The sequence below is a fragment of the Toxotes jaculatrix genome, chromosome 4 (assembly GCF_017976425.1).
Source record: "Toxotes jaculatrix isolate fToxJac2 chromosome 4, fToxJac2.pri, whole genome shotgun sequence".
NCBI lineage: Eukaryota > Metazoa > Chordata > Actinopteri > Toxotidae > Toxotes > Toxotes jaculatrix.
The window spans coordinates 21,012,012-21,031,839 of NC_054397.1; the positions used below are offsets into that span (position 1 = coordinate 21,012,012).

A 19,828-nucleotide genomic window follows, 5' to 3' on the forward strand; every position below is an offset into this window, starting at 1 on the left:
GATTATAGTATGAACATTTATTTTTTAATTGGCGTAATTTAATTATAGATGTAACTTGGTGGTTTAAAACCATCACTTTTTGATGGTCAGGTCATAGAAATGCAATGATAAAAAAGAAAAAATGTTTTTGTTGCATAGGCTCAAAGTCGGTATCACCTGTATTTTTCCTGTGTGGAGACTGGTAAAAATTATAACAATATACTGAAATGAAGCTAATATTAATTCTAAGAGCTGTGTGGTGTTTAGAATGTAATTTCACATACGACCACCAGGTGTCACCTTTGTCTTTCACTCTAAAAGTTCTCAGACTTCTTCCACAACTTTGTTAGATCAAATGATTCAGTTCAGTAGAAACAGATTTCCACCACACAATGGGCATTTAAAAACACAATAATTTTATCTTAGTCACAGCACAATAAACAATTTTCTACAAGTAGCACAAAATTAGATATACTAATGTACTTTTTTTTAACACTGTTAAAAAAAAAAAACACTGGATGTGATTTCAAGCGCAGACTTGTGATCTCTCTTTTATGCCTGTTGAGTCATCTTAACATGGTTAAGATGACTCAACATTTAAGACTTTCCTCCTTTCACTGTTTTTGTGCTCCACTCTATTAACACACAGGTGCAATTTTTTTTTTATCAGCATTATTAAATGTAATTAGTGATTCATGCTGTTTCATCAGTTTGTGCAGGAGAGCAGTATCAAGTTCAGGCAAAGAGGACTGCATTCATTCATCTCACCGTCTAGACCTCACAATTTGTTTTATATTATACTACATCTAAAGACAAAACAAGACAAAAATAAGAAAAAAGAAACAGAAAAACATTATGCACCATTGTTGGGCTCTTATAGCTCACCACTAACAATCAGACATACAGTATATGATATGATCCATAATTGTGTGCATCACATGAGGAAATGTGGGTTTTTCTTTCGCTGACTGCAATTATCTCCATTATTATCAAACCACAAGCAGTGAAGCGCTTAATTGTGTGCACATGGGCTCTTTGTTAAGTTCAGTAAAGTCGACTCGCAATCTCAAGGAGACATTGAGGCTGCTGATAAGATAAACTGGTTACAGATCTTGTTAATGACAGAAAAAAAGTGAATGTAGCTCTGCTCAGACCTGAGTCCATAATTCTCTGTTGTAAATTTCCAGACTTCTCAGAGCATCATAGGTGTTGCATGAATCGTTGCAAAGGGTGTGTCCCATGCCTGCAGAGAAAATCCGGATGCATCAGAAACCAGTCTGGGCCTGAAATAGAATTTAAAAAAACACAAGCACACACACAAAGGCAGAGGAGCATTGTCCAAAACCGCCCCACGAAAAAAAAAAACACCTGATACTTCATGAGTCACTGCAGCCCTCACTCCCTCTGCTACATGAGAAAGACAGTGAGATGTTGTTTTATGTTGGGAGCTGAGAGTTACACACCCAGGTAAATCACTCCGCGCTATTTCTCAGGTCACGGTGCATATTGAACATACTGTTCCTGTTTCCATCACAAGCTACGGTTGTTTGTGTCTGTGAGGCACTTCGTACTCAGACTTGAATGGACCCTTTGCATTCTGAGAAGCCATTCCCGTTTAGATGAAAAGTGGTTGGGGTATGTGACACAGTAAACGTGTCAAAAAGACTTACTGATATGGTTTTTGGCAAAGGCCTGGCAATTTGAACTCCCACTCACACTATGTGCACTGCATAGCAGATGTCATTCACTAGCCCCAGAGCATAAATCAATTAAAGTCTGTGGTTTGAATTTATTTTAAATCTTCAGAAAATCTGAATAGTCCTTTTAGTGAATGGAGAGAGCCCCAGTTTGCAAGAGTATCTCGCTTAAAACAGTGCATACTTCATTCACACAGGAATCACAGTCACACCTTGCCCTACACTGCTGCACATGCCATCACCATTAATCATTCAGCTCACATGAGACTACAAACTCTGCTTTTTTAAACAGTGTGCATAGTGTATGTTTGTTGCAGAATGTTGTATTAACACCAAATACTAATTTTGTTTTCAGTTAAATTAAAACTACCTGTGAAGTGTTGGTTGATAAAACCAAGGAAGCATATTGACAAAGAGATGCAACTTGTAAGGCAATGTATGGAGCAGTGTTAAAACAGAACGCAAAGTCTTTAATGCTTTTGCGTTTTCCTTCCAAAATCCTAAAACAAAAAGAAAAGGGTAAATGAATGTAAATGCAAAGCCAGTGAATGAAAACATTTGTAGTTTTGTTAAGTTTTAATTGCAGGTTTGCAAACTCTTTCTTTCAGGGGCAATGCCCTGCTTTAGCTCACACTCACACCACAGCCTCATCTGTTGATCAAGTGTGCAGCTCCTTCGAGCAGCAGGTAGTCGAGTGCCCTGCTTAACGACACCACGGCACTAAATAATTTTTCTATGTACTTTTTCAAGGGAATGAATGTCATTTGATTGTAGGAGCAGGTAAAACGCCTGTAATGCAACAATAATTGATGCACTCTTGTAACAGCTCAGTTCATTAAAGGATACAAAGGATACTGATAAAACTAATTAATGCTGATGCTATATAATATAAAACAAGACAGCCAGCCATGCTAGTGGCTAGCAGTGGTCAAGATATGCCTCTCTAGACCACAAATGTCAATCTCATGGTAGCTCAAGAGGAAATGCCAGAGGATCACTTTAAAAGTCAGTAGGATTCATCCCCTGGAGACCATGAATGTTTGAACATCATTTCATCCAGTAGTTACTGAGACAATTCAGTCTGGATCAAAGTGGTGACCGACAGACCGACGGACATTACTATCCTGCAGACACTGTGTTGACACAACTGTGCCACATGTTACCATAGCTAACATGCTAAACATTGCATACTGAACTTTAGCATGTTAGCAGCTGCACACTTTTAACTGCACACATGTTGACACGGTACCATTAGCATGCCCTAATGCAAACATGCTAAATCTATGGAGCAAGTATTGCATGTTATATTTTGTTTTATGAACAAATTTGGTTTGATTCTTTTTCTCTAAAACTGACTTGTGGTGTTCACAACAGTATCAGAAAGTTCAGCAAAATGTCTTTTGAAAATTCTGAAAATTTGGCGTACAGAGAGGTGTCTCTGCTTCTGTGTGATATCTGGGCTGTTGTAATCTTTGCCCACTGCCTGAGGAATACTGCATCAGTAAGGCTTTACATCATATTTGTCAGCATCTAATTACTTTTAAAATGTCAAATGATTAATGACAGTGTGGCTGGTCTTGTTTTCATCTTGTGCGTCTGTGTGTGTGTGTCATCATGGGAAAATGGATAGATTTTGTCACTGCTATAGTGTCATAACAGCTGCAAGATGCAGCCACAAAACCTTACAAGTGTGTAGTTGAGATCAAAATGAAGGATGAGTGTGAACATAGGTGTGGTCTGAGCAAGGGCACCAGTAGCAGGGGGGTTGGAAGTGGGGAAGGGCCCATTGACCCACTTTAGAAGGGGATGAGTTATACAGCTTTCATTACATGCATGTACAGTTCAACTCTTTGACTGATTATGCATAAAGTTTGCAGTTTATAACTTTTGTGGTATTTCTGTTCTAGGTAGCTGAAAATTGCAAGTCAGCACTGTCTGAGTAAATGGACAGTATCGGTATTTGGGCTGTCACCCGCTACCTCGGCCTGATTTGGCACCCTCAGCTCACTATCTCTTCCCCAAAATGAAGAAGGAGCTCACTGGTCTCCATTTTGACAGTGGTGCTGACGCCATTTTATGCTCCACGACCACTGGACTAAGTGTGAAAATGAGGAGGAGGCTGTGTTGAAAAATAAATAACCCCTCGCAGTACTTGTGAATAAATCTAAAAAGAAAGAAAGAAAGAAAGCTGTCTATTACAATGGGGTTTCAAACTAATTAGTGTATATGACATAATTTATTGTAGTTTAGCACATGCACGAGATGAGTTTGTAACCTTAAAATGAAAAACAGCAGTGAAAGAGACATCTGGTTTGTATTACTCCAAGATGTGCATGTGCAGGGTCTGCAGTCCTCATTTGTTGGTTAGAGGTCAAACAACTGTTTTTAGATTTATACATAAACAAAATATCTGAAATACTATGTGCATTATTCTTATACTTGTCCATATTTGAAATGAATTCCTCCAAAACTTGAAAGTAAAGATTTAATCACCTTTTTTAATAAAATCAGCTGAGCAGAATCCTCTGGATTTCATTGTAAAGGTTTTAAAAGAAACATTGAGGTGAAATGGAAAGAACCAAACAAGAAGGAGCTTGTTCTTGTTTGGGCATGATGCACATGCCAAAGTGCTGTATCAAGAAAACTCAAGAACATGCAGGCACATCAGTGGTGAGCTTTCCAGCAGTGCTGTGCCCAGTCTTGAATGAGGCCAGTTGTCAACTGACATCAGGAGCATCTATAAAAACTGCTTCTAACTGGCAACCATGCAGTCTATTGTTTAGCAAAACAAAAGAGAGAGTGTATAAAATCTAAAGTTTAAGGTGTGAAAAAGAACTGAAACTGTGAATAGCAAAAGAACCAGCACTTAAAAGATGATTTTCAGGTAAGATAATCCAATGAAAATAGACAAAGCCGTGTGAGAAAAAATGTGCTGGCTGAGAATCAAGTGAATAAAAAGCATATCATCATACTGATCCATTTTGCTGTGTTTACAGTGCTTGTTGCCTTGGTAACATAACAGGTCTGGCCAGCACACTATGGTAATATTGCTCAAGAATTATGGCACAAACTCAATAAAGACACATCACCTGTATGAACACTGTCCCTCTAAAAACCTTGAGTGAATAACTAACCTGAGGCAAACAATAACAGGCGTGGCTGTTTCAGATTTTACACTATGGTTTGTAGGAATAAAAGATAAAGGTTCACATGGATGTCCTGTCTTCATGCACATTAAAATGGAACATGGGAATAAAGGTCGAATTGAAGAATGAAACTATTATGTTTTGTATAAGGTTTGCATGTAGTTGTGCGGTTTGAATGAATTCAGAAAATTGCCCGACAAAATAGAACTAAATTTAATCCCACTTTCTCCTCCTGATTGTTGCACAAAGTAAACCTGAAGGGTGTGTGTGATGGGTCGGGCTGAGCACCCATTTTTAGGTAATGCTCCACCCTTCAGCCCTGCATGCCCCCACCCACAGCAGACGCAGCAGCAGTAGTCCTGTGGAGGATAAAAAGGGGGAGAGAGGCAGAGCTCTGCATCTCAGTCCATCTCCTCTCCAGGGCAGGCAGACCTCCTGAGCAGTCTTTACAGAATCATCCTCTGCAATAATGAGTAGCAGAATCTCAAGTACCTTTTCTGGGCGCTCCTTTAGAAGTGGAGGCATGGGTGGAGGCATGGGAGGAGGAGGCATGGTGCAAAGGTCATATGCCTCAAGTGTGCATGGTGGTGCAGGTGGCAGTGGAGCTAGAATCTCTGTGTCCTCTGGCAGTTTTGGAGCTGGAGGTGGCAGTTATGGTTTTGGCTATGGAGGGGGCGCAGGCTATGGAGGGGGCGCAGGCTATGGAGGGGGTGCAGGCTTCGGTGGAGGTGACCTAGACCTCCATGTTGGGGCCAATGAGAAGGCCACCATGCAGAATCTGAATGACCGTCTGGCCTCCTACCTGGACAAGGTGCGCAGTCTTGAGAAGGCCAATGCTGAGCTGGAGCTCAAGATCCGCCAGTTCTTGGAGAGTAAGACAGCCCCCAGTTCCCGTGACTACTCTGCTTACGAGGCCACCATTGCTGACCTACAGGGAAAGGTAGGTCACACAACTTCAGAGTGCTGAATGCGGCTCTGTAATTTATTCACATAATGCAAATATCAGATAGATAAGTTATGCACTTGAACTCAAACTGAATGCAAGTGGCAAGGCATGTGCATGATTTTGTCTACTGTCAGTGACTGTCCTTGTGTTACATGCAATGCTACTGTGAAGTGTTGATGACAGCAAAAGAAAAGTTAATGGGTCTGTTTGTAGGTGGAGAAATAATGATACTAACCATGCAACATCAAACATTTCTTTGTTACACAGATCCAGGATGCCACCCGTACCAATGGAGGCATCTATCTGGCCATTGACAATGCAAAACTGGCAGCAGATGACTTCAGAACCAAGTAAGAATCAGGATGAGAGACAGAAAGTGTCTAAAACTGAAGTGAAAAAACTGTGAAGCAACACAACTTGCTTATATTAAAGATGTATACATTTATGTTGAGGTGCAAATGTCTGATCTCTTGCTGCCTCATAGGTATGAGAATGAGCTAGCCATGCGTCAATCAGTGGAGGCAGATATCGCCGGTCTAAAGAGACTGCTGGATGAGCTGACACTGGCCAGATCAGACCTGGAGATGCAGATAGAAGGCCTCAGGGAGGAGCTGATCTTCCTCAAGAAGAACCATGAGGAGGTGGGCCACAAACACTGAACATCTGAGTCAATTTGCATTGCAATTAATTTGATGTTTCACATGTGGAAAAAAAAATCTACTCAAACAACACAGCAGCACCTCTAACCAAACTGTTTATCCAATAGGAACTGGCAGCCATGAGGAACCAGATGAGTGGACAGATCAACGTAGAGGTGGACGCAAAACCACAGGCAGACCTGACCAGCATTATGGCTGAGATCAGAGAGCAGTATGAGAATGTGGCTGCCAAGAACCAGAAAGAACTTGAAGTCTGGTTCCAGACGAAGGTAAGACTGGACTGAAAGCCCTATGGTTTTATTTATTAACTTTGGAATGTCTTGTTGCCTACTTGGACTTTTGTTTGACGGTATGTAGTATTATGTGACACTTATTCTCTCTCATGTCTACTGCAGACAGAGGCCCTGAACAAGGAGGTGGCAGCCAGCACAGAAGGTCTCCAAACATTCAAGTCAGAGTTCTCTGAGCTCCGTCGCACACTACAGGGCCTGGAGATCGAGCTCCAGTCACAACTAAGCATGGTAAATAAAAAAGATCTGAGGCAAATTTCTTCTTTCTACCAATACTTCCCTGACCTATGCCACCCTATCCCACCCACTCTCATTTTTCAGTTTATTCATTATTCCTCTTCTCCATCCTTATTCTCTTCTCATTCCTCCTCCAGAAAGCCGCACTGGAAGGAACTTTAGCTGACACAGAGGCACGGTATGCCATGCGGCTCCAAGGCCTCCAAGGTCAGGTGACGGGACTGGAAGACCAACTGACGCAGCTGCGTGCTGACATGGAACGCCAGAACCAAGAATACAAAATGCTGCTCGACATCAAGACACGGCTGGAGATGGAGATTGCAGAATACAAGAGGCTGCTGGATGGAGAGGGCAGGTATGAGAGGAATTGAAGGACAGAATGAAGGAATAGTGCTTTGAAAGAAGTAATTTACCTGCAAAGAGCAATTCTGATCTTTCACCATATACTAATAACTAGCTCTGGAAATTGAAAATTATGGTGATTTTGATGGAAGAACTGTACTTTTCTCCCCTCTCACAGTGTCATTGCTGGTTCCTCAACGTCCCTTGGAGCAAAGGTGGTAGTGGTCACAGAGGAGCTGAGAGATGGCAAGGTGGTGTCCTCCTCCACCACCACTGCCTAATAATCTGTCTTGCACAGCATCCACAGCAAACGCAATACAAGGGGTATCACCTTAAGGCCACAAGCTCAACATCTGAATCAAAACTTTCCTTCACATGCACATGTGAATGCAATAAAAGGCTCTTTGTTTGCTGACTACCATTTTGTCCTCTTTATTTGTCTGTCAAATGATGCCATGATGGTAACAGTTGCATTAATTTGGCATGTACAAAAGGGCTTGTGAAAGGTCTTACCTTCATCCTGATAAGAATAAATTTATTTTTATTTTTTGCCAGCTATGAGATATGATTATTTGGACATATATGTCTGTAAAATAACACCTTGAGGCTGAAGTGCCAAGTTTGTCAACCACATTATGAGCTGGACATAAAAGGATAAAGAAACTGAGGCTGTGAATAAAAGGTTGCTAATATGAATATGAGTAGAGAGGACTGATGTTCTCTAAAACAATTTCCTCTGAGATACCACTGAGATCAGAACTTAAGCCCCACAGGCCGCCCAGTGTTCAGCAGTACTACAGTACAATCCTCCAGCTCTGTGCTCAAAAACAGCATGCAGGCTTCGGGGCTTTGTCTCCATTAAACAAGGACTTGAAAACCATTTGAAAACCAATTTTTATAAGTGCCACTAAACCTGCAATATACCAATTCACTTCTGCAACAGCAAGTTATGAGTTAGTCTTAATGCCTCACCACAAGGATGTGGTGGGTTTGGCTGCCTTCTCCAGCAGCCCATATTCATGTTTAGATGGGAGCATGAATTCAACTCTGGGTGTTACTCTGCGATGGACTGGCAACTTGTCAAAAGAGTTTACTTCCACCTAATGCATGCTGGGAAAACAGCCAGTCCCTCATTAAACTGGTTAAAACGGCATCAATTAAAGTTTGGCCACCAGGGAGCAGAGCATGTATCTGTTTCAAGAAACTGATATCAGACAGCAGCCATTCAACAGTGGTCTATGGGTAAAAGTTATTTTTTTCTGGCTGTAGGAATTTTTTTTTTCATTGTAGTGCTGCAGTTGGTCAGAGAGACAAATTGGCAGAAAGGCAGACTTGCTGTTCTTTATCAAGCTCATTTATTACTGTGCTTCCATCAGGCAGAGGAACTGTGAAGTCAGCTGACGAATACATTGTCCTAATATAGAAATTATTATAGCTGATGCGTTAGCAAACAATGCCTTTGTATCCAGTAGAAATAGAGCAACATCATAATCTCACTGGAGCCTTAAAACCATGTAATTAATATAAATATTCTATTCCTTGCCTTTCAGCTCTATTTTGGTCTCTACAAACTCTTGAGAAAAAATAATTGGGTGTCTGTCTGCTAAATTTTTGATATTTTCAGACAGCTAGATGCTAATTTTGTAGTTGGTTTTCTGTGCTTACATGTTTCTGTAACCGTCACTGTCTGTTGTTTACTGTACAGTAGGTTTGTCAGAGCTTGTTTGCTAAAAACAGCTGGTGGGTGAGAGCTGTACTGAATCAAAACAATAAATGTGCCCTGCAACAATACCTATGAAGTAAAGGACAAGAAGCTCCTTAAAGCTTTAGAGTTGGGAAATAATTACTTGTGAGTTTTAATTCTATTGTTTTTTTTATTTATTTCTTGCTATCTATTCATTCTATCCTATTATTGCGTTGTGTGTAAACTGTTCACGTGCCTTGAATTGCCCCCCAGGGGACAAATAAAGTTCTTGATTGATTGATTGATTGATTGATTGTCATTACTTGTTTGACACAATAAAACAGAAATTAACTGATTAATGGAACTTTAAAGAGTAGCTTAACACCACCTGAAAATTTTGTCTTTGCTGACCTCCAGTGGTTTGACTTCTCACCCGGCTGCAGTGATGTACAGATGTACCCCAGGACACTGTGACATCACTGTTGTGTACAAAAAAAATGATTCATTATTGTTCAGTGAAGGACATGGTGGCTGAAACATGAGATACTCTGCGCATTTTAGACATTATAGAATTTCACCACATCAGAAGCTTTAATTTAACTGCATGATCTTTATTAATTTTTGCCAAGGCTTCCAATTTTTCACTCAATCTGATCTACGTCCACATCAACAGTCTTGCTGCTCTCAACAACCTTTCCATCCACAACTGTCTCCACCACTGTGATGACCTTTGTGACCACTGAAGAAAAGAAAAGAAACAACAATCATGAGCAAATTCCAGCCTTTTTTTTTAAACTTTGGTATCATGCTTATTTTGATGTTAAAATAAGAATGTGTTAGTAAAAAAATGTTTACCTTGTTTTGAGCTGGTAATGGAGAGAAAAACAAAGAGGAAAACCTTAGTCTGGAACATGTGTACATTGCCACTCAGTACTTTCAACTTGAGTGGATCTTTTTTTCTGTCTAGCCTCTAATGCTCCCTGATCTGTCCCACAGTTTTCTCATCATATTTTCAAACTTTTCTCCATCCTGTCTTTCTCTATGTTTGTCAGGTCTCACCTGTCATCCTCCCCATCAAGCAACCTTCTGTACTCTGCGATCTCCAGCTCCAGCCGGGTCTTGAGGTCCAGTAGCATGTCATATTCCTGCTTGTTGCTGGCGATGTTGGCGTGGATCTGGGACAGCTGGGCCTCCAGGCTTGTGACCATGTTCTGGAGGCTTGCTAGCTGTGCGGCGTAGCGTGCCTGAGTATCTGCCAGGGTGTCCTCCAAGGATGCTTTCTGTTGGGGGCAGAGGAAGAAGGTGATTAAAATTCAAGGATGTTACATGATGCTGATAAATTAGCATCACAGAGTCAACTCCAGAAGAATCTTTATGAATATATGTTGACATACCATGCTTAGATGAGACTGCAGTTCAATCTGAAGCCTCTGGAGGGTGCTCTTCAGGTCTTTAATCTCTGTGCGGGATGTAACCAGAATCTCTGTGTTTGTGATTACGTCCTGCTCCACTGCTGAAATCTGGTCAGAGACATGACATTACATGTGTTACCTTTGAATAAAAGCAGATTACCGCTCACTTAAATGCTCACAACAGTTGTAACTTCTTACCTTGTTCTGATACCACGACTCAAGTTCTTTGCGGTTCTTGGCGATCACTCCCTCGTAGTGTTCTCTGATTTCTGTCATGACCTGGTTCAGGTCTGTAGAGGGACTAGCGTCCACGGCCACGTTGACCTGGCCGCCCATTTGACTCCTCAGCAGAGCCATCTCCTGCAAAGGTCAGAGGGAAACACCTTGATCAGCCAGTGCGATAACTCAAAATAATTTAATAATTTCTGCTGTACTGCGTGCATGCATTCTTTTGGGTTCTTTGATCTCTGTTGCCTCTGTGTGTGTGTTCAGTGTGTTTGAGCTTGTGTGCGTTGGAAAAACAGTAGCAATGAGCTAATGGAGGGAGAGAAGAATACAAGGAAGTGTGCAGAGTGAAGAGGGGCAGCGCTGGGAAAAAGCAGTAGCCTCACATGGTATTTCCTCAGAGGTAAGGCAGAGGTCATGTGTGAGAATTGTGACCAGCTTAGGCCACAATGGATGGCTATGACAAATGGTGACAACTTTATCTTACAGTGAATAGCTAGTGTATTTTGCTCCCTGTTTCTGAAAAGATTGATGATGTTGAACGTTGTTCAATCAATCACCAGTGTAGTAACATACTTTGGGATCATGTATATACACAGTGCGGGTGCTGGCCTGTGTGTGGAATGTACTACGTGATGGCGTATGTAAACTCATTAGTTTAGCTGCTTGTAAAAGTACTGTCATATAACTTGAACTGTTTAAAATGGGTGAAACATTGTTAGCTTCATCTCTCATCTCACCTCTTCGTGGTTCCTCTTGAGCATGATGAGCTCGTCTTTCAGGGCCTCATACTGACTCTCCAGATCCATCCTGGCCAGGTTCATCTCATCCAGCACCCTCTTCAGTCCAGCGATGTCGGCCTCCACAGCCATCCTCATGGCCAGCTCGTTCTCATACCTGAGGGGGAGACACACACAGGAGGATGGACGGTCAGGTCAGAGAGATTTCAGTGGCTCGTTACTATCTGAAGTCGTCAGATTGACATGAGTTCACGCTTTGAGGGCCATGTGAAGTTTCACTTATGTGGCAGAGTAGAGATGGGCTGTGGCATGAACACTCACTTCAGTTTGAAATCATCAGCAGCCAGTTTTGCGTTGTCAATGTCCAGGACGGTCTTGGCATTGAGTCTGGAAGCGATACGAATCTGAGGAGGAAAAAAAATAACAACAAGAAAGAGAAACACGTAAGAAAAAGCAGAGCGGAGCATACATATGCAAAATGTGCAGACTTGATGTGTTGTATAAAGTTGGCCCATAGTACAAACTTGATGATATATAGACTCTGCTATACACCTGCACTGTGATCTTGTGTAATTATCACACTGTCGTCAGGATGTGATGAATGAATCTGGTATGACAGTCATGAAAATGATCTGCCAGCTTTCTGTTTGTGTCATGTGGATGGATAGGATGGCTTACTTCTAAACTATGACAGTAATAGGTTTGCTGGCTCTCTAACTCAAATGTCATACAGTGCATACCAAACAGACAATCACCCCCATTCAGCCCCACTCACAGTGAAATTTTAGTGTCAGAAAGATAGATGATAGAAAACACTGTAACACACCCCTGTCTCCTTCCTCTTACCTTGTCCTTCAAGTCATCAATGATGGCAAAGTAGCTGGTGTAGTCGTGGCAGATGACAGTTCTGCTTTGGTACCACTCTCTGATCTGCTTGTCCAGGCGGTCGTTCTCCTTCTCCAGGGTGCGCACCTTCTCCAGGTAGGAGGCCAGACGGTCGTTCAGGTTCTGCATGGTGGCCTTCTCATTGGCTCCCACGTGGAGGTCCAGGCCATCAGCCAGGTTGAACCCTCCAGAGGATGGTCCATAGCTCAGCTGGGATGAAGAGATGCGGGTGCCACGACCACCTGCTCCACCGTAGACGCTCATGGTCTTTTGGCCGTAGGATCTGGTGCTGAACGACATGTTGGAGGGTGTGGATCTGGACCAGGTAGGATTACTGGAGTTGATCTGCAGCTGAAAGCATCACATTGGTCTCCTTGGTTATATAGCTGCCATGCACACAAGTGGGAAGGGCTAGGAGCGATAGTTGAAAGGGAAGAATGCAGCTGACAAGGCTGCCCCACTACTCCTCTACACAATCTCTCCATCAGTATGGGTGTGGTGAATGGTGGGAAGGGGTTCATCCGCCTCTTTACAGGTCGAACTCGTGATTCCACATTTTATTGTCTCTCAGTGAAATGGTGTTCCTTGAAGATTTTTTCCAAAGTCTTTCCCATCCAGAGACACAGAGACACAGACACATATATTTTGATATAATGCATTCCTATAGAATAAAACTGCTATGTGTGGCTTTTTGTGCAAAACATTCGTTCAGCCTATTTGCTCACGACAGTGACAGAAATGACACATACCAGTGACAATTTCACCTCAGTGAAACTTGGGGGCCAAAGGTTGAGGCAAGGCATTTCTAAGTTAGCCGAGGTTATTTTTGACACGTAAACTTGTAGCTATCATTGTTCAAATTGTGTTTATATTCATACACTATAATTATATAAATGTATGAATGAATTTAAATTTGTATTCAACTGTTATACACCCAGGTGCCCAGTCTACTTGGACTTACAAGAGGCCACTTACATTACCTAATGAGGCAAGAAAGAAGACAAAAGTAAGTAGAACACATTGCACTGTGTGCATGTGTCAAAACATATTAGATAAGTCAAATTAAGCATACAGTGCTTGCACTGTGTGATGGCAAGCCTTTAACAAAAAACTAAGCCAGGTCTAATGCCTTGTATGTTGCACTGTAATCATATACTGTAATTAATCTGTCACGTTAAACAGGAAAACCTGAACACTTTCTGTCCCCCTTACTGAACAAAGACAGAGCTCTGCTCTGCCCAGGTTAGGAGTGATGTGTTGCTCTGGATGGTACATCTCCACAGTAACACAGAGTATTTAGGTTTGCTTGATGATCCTTCTGACCATTTTTTCTCCATAATTTTGAACTGTACAAACTTTTATTGAAAAACTCATCAGCCCTTAGATTGATTGCTATGAAATGTGGTGCAGACAATCGTGCTCCCCTCAGGATGAGGTGACACCCTGACCACCTAGTGACACTGCCAGGTTTAATTTGTCCAGTACAGCTTATGACTGAATACTTGTAAAATGTAGATGTTAGCATTTAGCTCAAAACACTGTGCTGTGTAGACTCTGAGTTTGGTTTTTCAAATAACTTTAAGTAATTTTTTGTTTTAGAAAGTTTTGTTTAGTAATTCTATTGTCAGCACTTAACACTTATGCACTTAACAACCAAGTACATCATTGTTTCTTTACTTACATTTAATACTACTACCTTAACTGATGTTCAGAGCATTATAGGTGAGCATGGGTGATTTTAAAAATGTTTTACTTTGTGGATATATTTTCTCTTATAGTGCCTGCAGTTTTGAATTTTTCTTTTTTCTTCAAAAAGCCAAAAACCATCTATGTTGGCAACATAGATGGTGAAACACTAAGATTTACAACAGAATACAACAGAAAATCTTGTTTGTTTGTTTTTTAGATCATTTCTCTTACACACCCTGAGGAATTTCCTTGTCAAGGTGCAACTGATAAGTCACTGATAACCTGAACTTGTTTTACCGGTGAAACAACCCTCTCCACTGTCACAGGCCTCCTTTGTAGCGGTAATAATCTCTACCAGCTTCTAAAAGTCTGACGTTAAAAACGTATGAGCTAGTTTTATTGGTTTATAATTATCATTACAGCCTCCACATAGCAGAAGCACATCCCCGTGCCAGCAGAAAATAATCAACTAGTAGTTTTTTTTTTCCAGTTGTCTCTTTGAAGAACAGGAGCCGGGCTGCCTGACTCCCTTCCTCTCTCATCATCCCACAACCACCTCAATCAGCAGTCACACTGATAAGCAGGGTGAGGTTTGAAAAAGGGATGACTGATGGTTTGATAGTGTGTGAGGAATGTCTGTCAGTTGTTTTTTTTCTTTTTTTAAACATAGTGCAATGAGGAACATCACATTAGAGACACACAGCATAGTGACAGATATCATTTATGATGTCTGAGTGTGTGAAGTGTGTTGAAGCTTTATGTAAATGATTACAAAAACATTAAAAAAATAAAAAATAAAAAATGGGACTGTCCTTCAGGAAGCTCTCCTTTTTCACAGCACACATTTTGACCTTTGACATTTTAATGAACCCCTCCACTTAGGTGTCCCAGTAAGACAGAAAACAGTGTGAAGAACAGTAGGGATTAATATGATTAGTTACACATTTTTCCTGCTATGACCTGTCAAACTGTTAGATCACCCATAGTTAAATCTGGTTTTATATACACAGCCTAAGAAATGTGTTTTTGCTAAACATCACACTCATTCTTTTGACTTAAAACAGGTTTTACAACTTAAACCTCCTTTCCCCAAAGCCGCGTGGGCCCAACAGTCTGCCAGTAACCTGATAAAGCCTGCTAAGTATGTAAAACAACTTTCTCCCTTTTACCTGAATCCTATATTAAACATTTTCCTCAACTCACAAACTCTTTTGTTTTCCCACACAGAAAATGCTGCTCTGCCTGCTGCCTTCTCTATGCCAAACCGACACCCTTTGGTATTAGAACAAATTCTTTCTTCAAGATAAGTGAGACCAATGGCATGTTTGCAAGTGCTATGAGGCATCTCAGATGTAGTAACACACCTTTATGTGCTCATCGGTCAACGGTGAAAAGTTTTTATAGTATTTATAAATCTGTTTATGAGACAGTTCATGAAAATAACTGTCTTTTGTACAGTCTACTGCACACAGACCTGAGCTGTCCTTGTAGTTTGGCAAAGTGGTGAACTGAATCAGATTAAATCACAGAAACTCAAAGAGTCAGAGCAAAAAAAAAAAAAAAAAAAAAGCTGAGATAAAGTGAGCGATGAATGTAATGGGGCAGGAACACAAACTAACAAAGACATGAAGGACAGGTGGGTGTTATACTCTGTGTCATGGGACATTCAGTACCTTCAGTGTTCACTCAGCTTATAGTGTGTGTGTACTTGTATGACTATACAGTGTAAGAACCGGTTTGAATTTTAAGCCCTGAGTGAGAGTGTGGACATCTGGCCCGGTCCTCACTTTCTGCCACACCTTTAAAGGGCTGTTTGAGGGTTAAGACTTGGTTTTAGGGTTGGAATTGGGTTTTGGTTGGGGTTAGGGTTAGGCATTCAGTTTTTATGGTTAGGGTTAGGGTAAGGGTCTAGGGAATGCATTATGTCAAGGAGTGTCCTCACAACTGAATTGAACTGCAGTGGACATAACTAGGAGTTTATACAGTGATAAACAAGAATGCCAACAAATAATTTGAAGCATAAAGTAACAGTAAATCCCAGTGTTATTGACATTGCAATAAGTTCTCATTTAAAGTAATTAAATGATGAACAGATTAACCCCAGGAAATAGACATTTCTGCAGATCACAATGAGAGCAGTCCAAGGACCTCCAAGAGCAATGTGTGTTTTTAATTAACAGTAGTCACATGACGCACAGTTTTTGAGGCACAGACTGGAGTTTAGTTGTACTATGAAATAAAACAATGCAGTGTATGTTTTCAGGGAGTTCAGAGATGCAGGCAAGCTAAAAGGAAAAATGCCCCAAGATGTGTAATAAAAAAAGTTACAACACTCGGACCAATCCAGGCCAAGCACGGACTCACGGCCTCCCGTCAGCTCTCCACGCCCACTTTATTTCACTGCTCAAAACAGAACGGGAGACAGAGAGACAGAGAGTGGGTTGGGAATTGTCTGCCAACAAGAACAAGACCAAGACAAGAGCAACTGCATTGTGCCTTTTTTTCTGCTCACTCCTCAAGTGCATATCCCTTCATTCACAAAGGCACATTCTGCTGCTGTTTGCTGTCAGCAGATGTAGGTTACAGTACAACCTACATGTATGCATACATGTGCAGTTGTATGTATTGAATAGCCACATATTTTGTGTCTGTCTGTGTGTGTCACAGGAAGGGAAGAATGTGTGCCTGTCTTTCTTTGAGAATATTCAGCTGTATTTTAAACACCTCGAAATCCTCTGGAAATTCAAGACACACAACATTCTTTTATTATTGTTGTATTAACATATTTTACAGTATTCACTAGACAGATAATGTCATTGTTTGAATCTCATATTCTCAGGGAAAGTTTGGTACACAACTAGCTCTAACTCTCACTTTGCACAACGTCCACAACTCCCTCGGGTGCGGCATGGTGATTCACTTGCGACTCCTACACAGAAATGATTCATGCTCAGTTTACATGGTAAGCAGTTTTTGGATTGATTATCACTAGATGGTGCTCTTCAGCTGTAAATCTCACCTCCATGGCTCAGATATCTGTTTTACATGGGTGTGGCCGTGTGATAACAGTTGCATTTGGAGAGTCATATTGGTCCCTAAAGACCTTATTACATTGTCTTTTTCTCTAGTCTGACTTTTTGCACGGTGTGGGTTTGCAACATATCATGTACATTATTCGTGGCAATTTCCTAACTATATTTAAAAATCACTTCTCTGGAGCATTGGTAAGGTTACAGGAAGCACAATACTTGCTCTCTCTCCTTGTCTTTGTACAGGAGACAGCTTTAGTAACAGGCATAATAGGTCAGCTACATACAGAAGGCAAACAGAGGAAAGTAAAGACTCTTCTTCTTGTTCAAGTGCTGAGAGATACTGAAAGCATTTACTCAAGTTACTTTCATTTCATTTGTGAAATTCCATCAATGTGACACCAAACTAAGACACATCATTCAGTGCTCAACTTATCTGAAGAAATGAATGAAGTAGTTACTATAGAGAAGCTCATGAGACGGACCAAGCCTAATATATCCTCATAAACTCTACTGCTGGAATGAGCCAAGGCAGGTCTGTTGACACAACATGAATGGATGTGAGAGAGTCTATATGCACAGCTGATAATTCACTGTTTGATGTGCAGGTAAATGTTTAACTCTGCAGAAACTGGTTCCACATTGAATAAGCACAGAAATTCCAACATGTCACACACACACACACACACACACACACACACACACACACACACACACACACACACACACACACACACACACACACACACACACACACACACACACACACACACACACACACACACACACACACACAGCGCAAGTGTAATCCCACCTCTCAGTACATTTTACTGATGATGATGATGAGGGGATGGTTCAGTGCTGGGGCTTTGTCAAAGACGTTGCATGCTGGGATGTTATTGCACAGTGCAGCCTTGAATAGTTGAGCAGGATGTGATAATGTCTGTGGAGGGGTGTGGTACGTTTCAGAGGAGGCTCTAAGGACCCTGTTGCTCCATAGTCTCACATCTGTGATTCATAATTACTAAGTCTGCACAGAAGGGCTGTCACTGCTGTTTGTGCACTTTCTGTAAGATATTTATTACATATGATCCTCAACAGGTGTCCTTAAGAATTTGTTGAGTGGCTGGTTATTGAGCAAAGAAGAACTGATTTGAATGTCACACAGGATGTGTACAGGTTTTCACTAAAAGTCATATAACTTTGCAGATGATTCACAGAACACTATCAAATTCTCAGTGACAAGTGCTCTGTTATTTGATCAAGTATGCAAGGTCACAGACATGGTGAATTGCTGTGCCAGTTTCTCCAGAATGTGGTGCAATGGGCTACTCAGTGGTTACTAAGCAATTAATTTTATCTTTATAATCTAAGCACAGTAGTACTCTGACCTAAATGTTATTGTCAGAATGCTAACATCATCATCAGCTTTGATTGCAACCATAAACCTAAATATCAGACAAATGAAAACTCAATTGATGGTTATCCCATATTGTGTTACATCTTGTGTTACATCTATATTGATATTGTTGGTAGTTGCTTATTGTCGGTGGGAGAATGAGCTCCACACGCTCCAGCAGCAGTGACAGACTTCAGGGTGTTGAAACAAAGAACAAAGGTGCACTGGTGTGCCATCTTATTATGACATGTCTTGATGTGCCAACTTTTGGTAAAGGAAGTGATCGGGTTGTGAAAGACATAAGAACTCCTGCCAACTATCATTCCCACCGGACCATGAAACTGATGGCAAAGGCACTGTGTTTGGAGACTGTATCTATAAATCTCAGGTGCAGGAATCCAGACCATCCAGAAGTCAGAACAATAGATGAGAACCAAACATGAGTAGTGACACACACACACACTGCCATCCTCGTAGTTGCTATGCTGCAAACAAACAGTGGATTATTTTGATGCTGTTTTGAGTCTATGGCAACTTTAAGGTGATCTGAGTGAAGAAACAGAACAGTGGACTTCCTCAGACCCAAGTCTTTGTCTTTGCAGTGAATAGAAACCATCCCTCTATTCTTTACAGCAAAAAGAAGGAAACTCTGAATAGAACAGAACGGATGGAGTATTAAAGTGTTATTGCCGGAGATAATCTCCCTGTCACAGTTAATTTTGGGTCTACTTCACAGTGTGGATCAATCATCATTAATGTTTTTCAAAGTTACCTGTGCCACTTTAAGTTTTCTGCCCTTTGCTACATACCTTGTTATGTTAATTACAGTGCCCTGTAATTAACATAACAGTACACTATTACATGATACACATCACCCAAGAATTAACAAGTTGTTAAAGAACACCAGAGTTAAAGGTGTCAGGCACTTCCTGCAAATCAGTTATCTGCACAGATTACTTTGTCTCTTAGCCTGAAAAAAAAATCCCCCTTTACTGAAGGTTGGTCTGTTTATTAAGGGACTTTATCTCCATTTTATTTCACGTCTCACTGAGCAGTTGGATTTGAAGAGGGCTGAGGGTGGAGAAGTTTTTCTACTGAGTCATGCAGTTTATTAGTCATAATGCATAAAAAACTGCACCTTAATTTTCAGATAAAGTTAGCAAGAAAGTCTTAAAGGATTTATGGGATTTAACTGTAGAATCAGTGACTTAGCCTCACCTGGTAGACAATGTGTGTTTAAGTTTGTGGAAGTCGTGCACGTCCTGTTTGTTTTGAGTAAATACTCAGTATCATAGACTTTGTTCTCATTCCTTCTTAGCCAGATACCAAAAGGTAGCTTAATCTGGCTCTGAGGCTTTCATGAGAAGCTGTAAATACAGTTATTAAATGTCTTACTCATTCACCATAGTAATTACAATACAACTGAAAATAGGTTGCACTGATACTTCAAGTAAAATAGATCAAAAAGG

The 19,828-nt window shown here is 41.0% G+C and overlaps 2 protein-coding genes across 2 annotated transcripts; one reads left to right on the forward strand and one right to left on the reverse strand.

The window, feature by feature from the left end:
- The first annotated feature begins 5,211 nt into the window (after nucleotides 1-5,211).
- Nucleotides 5,212-7,717, forward strand: krt15 (keratin 15). Its single transcript, XM_041035324.1, has 7 exons — nucleotides 5,212-5,762; nucleotides 6,036-6,118; nucleotides 6,253-6,409; nucleotides 6,535-6,696; nucleotides 6,823-6,948; nucleotides 7,092-7,309; nucleotides 7,475-7,717. The coding sequence occupies exons 1-7, from the start codon at nucleotides 5,292-5,294 to the stop codon at nucleotides 7,575-7,577; spliced, it is 1,320 nt and encodes a 439-aa protein (XP_040891258.1). The 5' UTR covers nucleotides 5,212-5,291; the 3' UTR covers nucleotides 7,578-7,717.
- Nucleotides 7,718-9,570: 1,853 nt separating this feature from the next.
- On the reverse strand, nucleotides 9,571-12,610 carry krt98 (keratin 98). The gene is made up of 8 exons (XM_041035325.1): nucleotides 12,204-12,610; nucleotides 11,679-11,761; nucleotides 11,358-11,514; nucleotides 10,591-10,752; nucleotides 10,375-10,500; nucleotides 10,040-10,260; nucleotides 9,836-9,846; nucleotides 9,571-9,719 (listed from the first exon to the last, which is right to left on the reverse strand). Exons 1-8 carry the CDS (start codon nucleotides 12,540-12,542, stop codon nucleotides 9,622-9,624), a joined length of 1,197 nt encoding a protein of 398 aa, XP_040891259.1. The 5' UTR covers nucleotides 12,543-12,610; the 3' UTR covers nucleotides 9,571-9,621.
- Between the last annotated feature and the right edge of the window lie 7,218 nt (nucleotides 12,611-19,828).

What these genes read in the sequence shown, in the direction of transcription:
- krt15 (XM_041035324.1), top strand. Translation starts at nt 5,292, where the DNA reads ATGAGTAGCAGAATCTCAAGTACCTTTTCTGGGCGCTCCTTTAGAAGT. An exon ending in TTGCTGACCTACAGGGAAAG is followed by an intron (nt 5,763 to 6,035) that starts GTAGGTCACACA and finishes TTTGTTACACAG; the next exon opens with ATCCAGGATGCCACCCGTAC. An exon ending in TCAAGAAGAACCATGAGGAG is followed by an intron (nt 6,410 to 6,534) that starts GTGGGCCACAAA and finishes TTTATCCAATAG; the next exon opens with GAACTGGCAGCCATGAGGAA.
- krt98 (XM_041035325.1), bottom strand. Translation starts at nt 12,542, where the DNA reads ATGTCGTTCAGCACCAGATCCTACGGCCAAAAGACCATGAGCGTCTAC. An exon ending in TTGATGACTTGAAGGACAAG is followed by an intron (nt 11,762 to 12,203) that starts GTAAGAGGAAGG and finishes TTTCCTCCTCAG; the next exon opens with ATTCGTATCGCTTCCAGACT. An exon ending in AGTCGTGGTATCAGAACAAG is followed by an intron (nt 10,501 to 10,590) that starts GTAAGAAGTTAC and finishes GTCTCTGACCAG; the next exon opens with ATTTCAGCAGTGGAGCAGGA.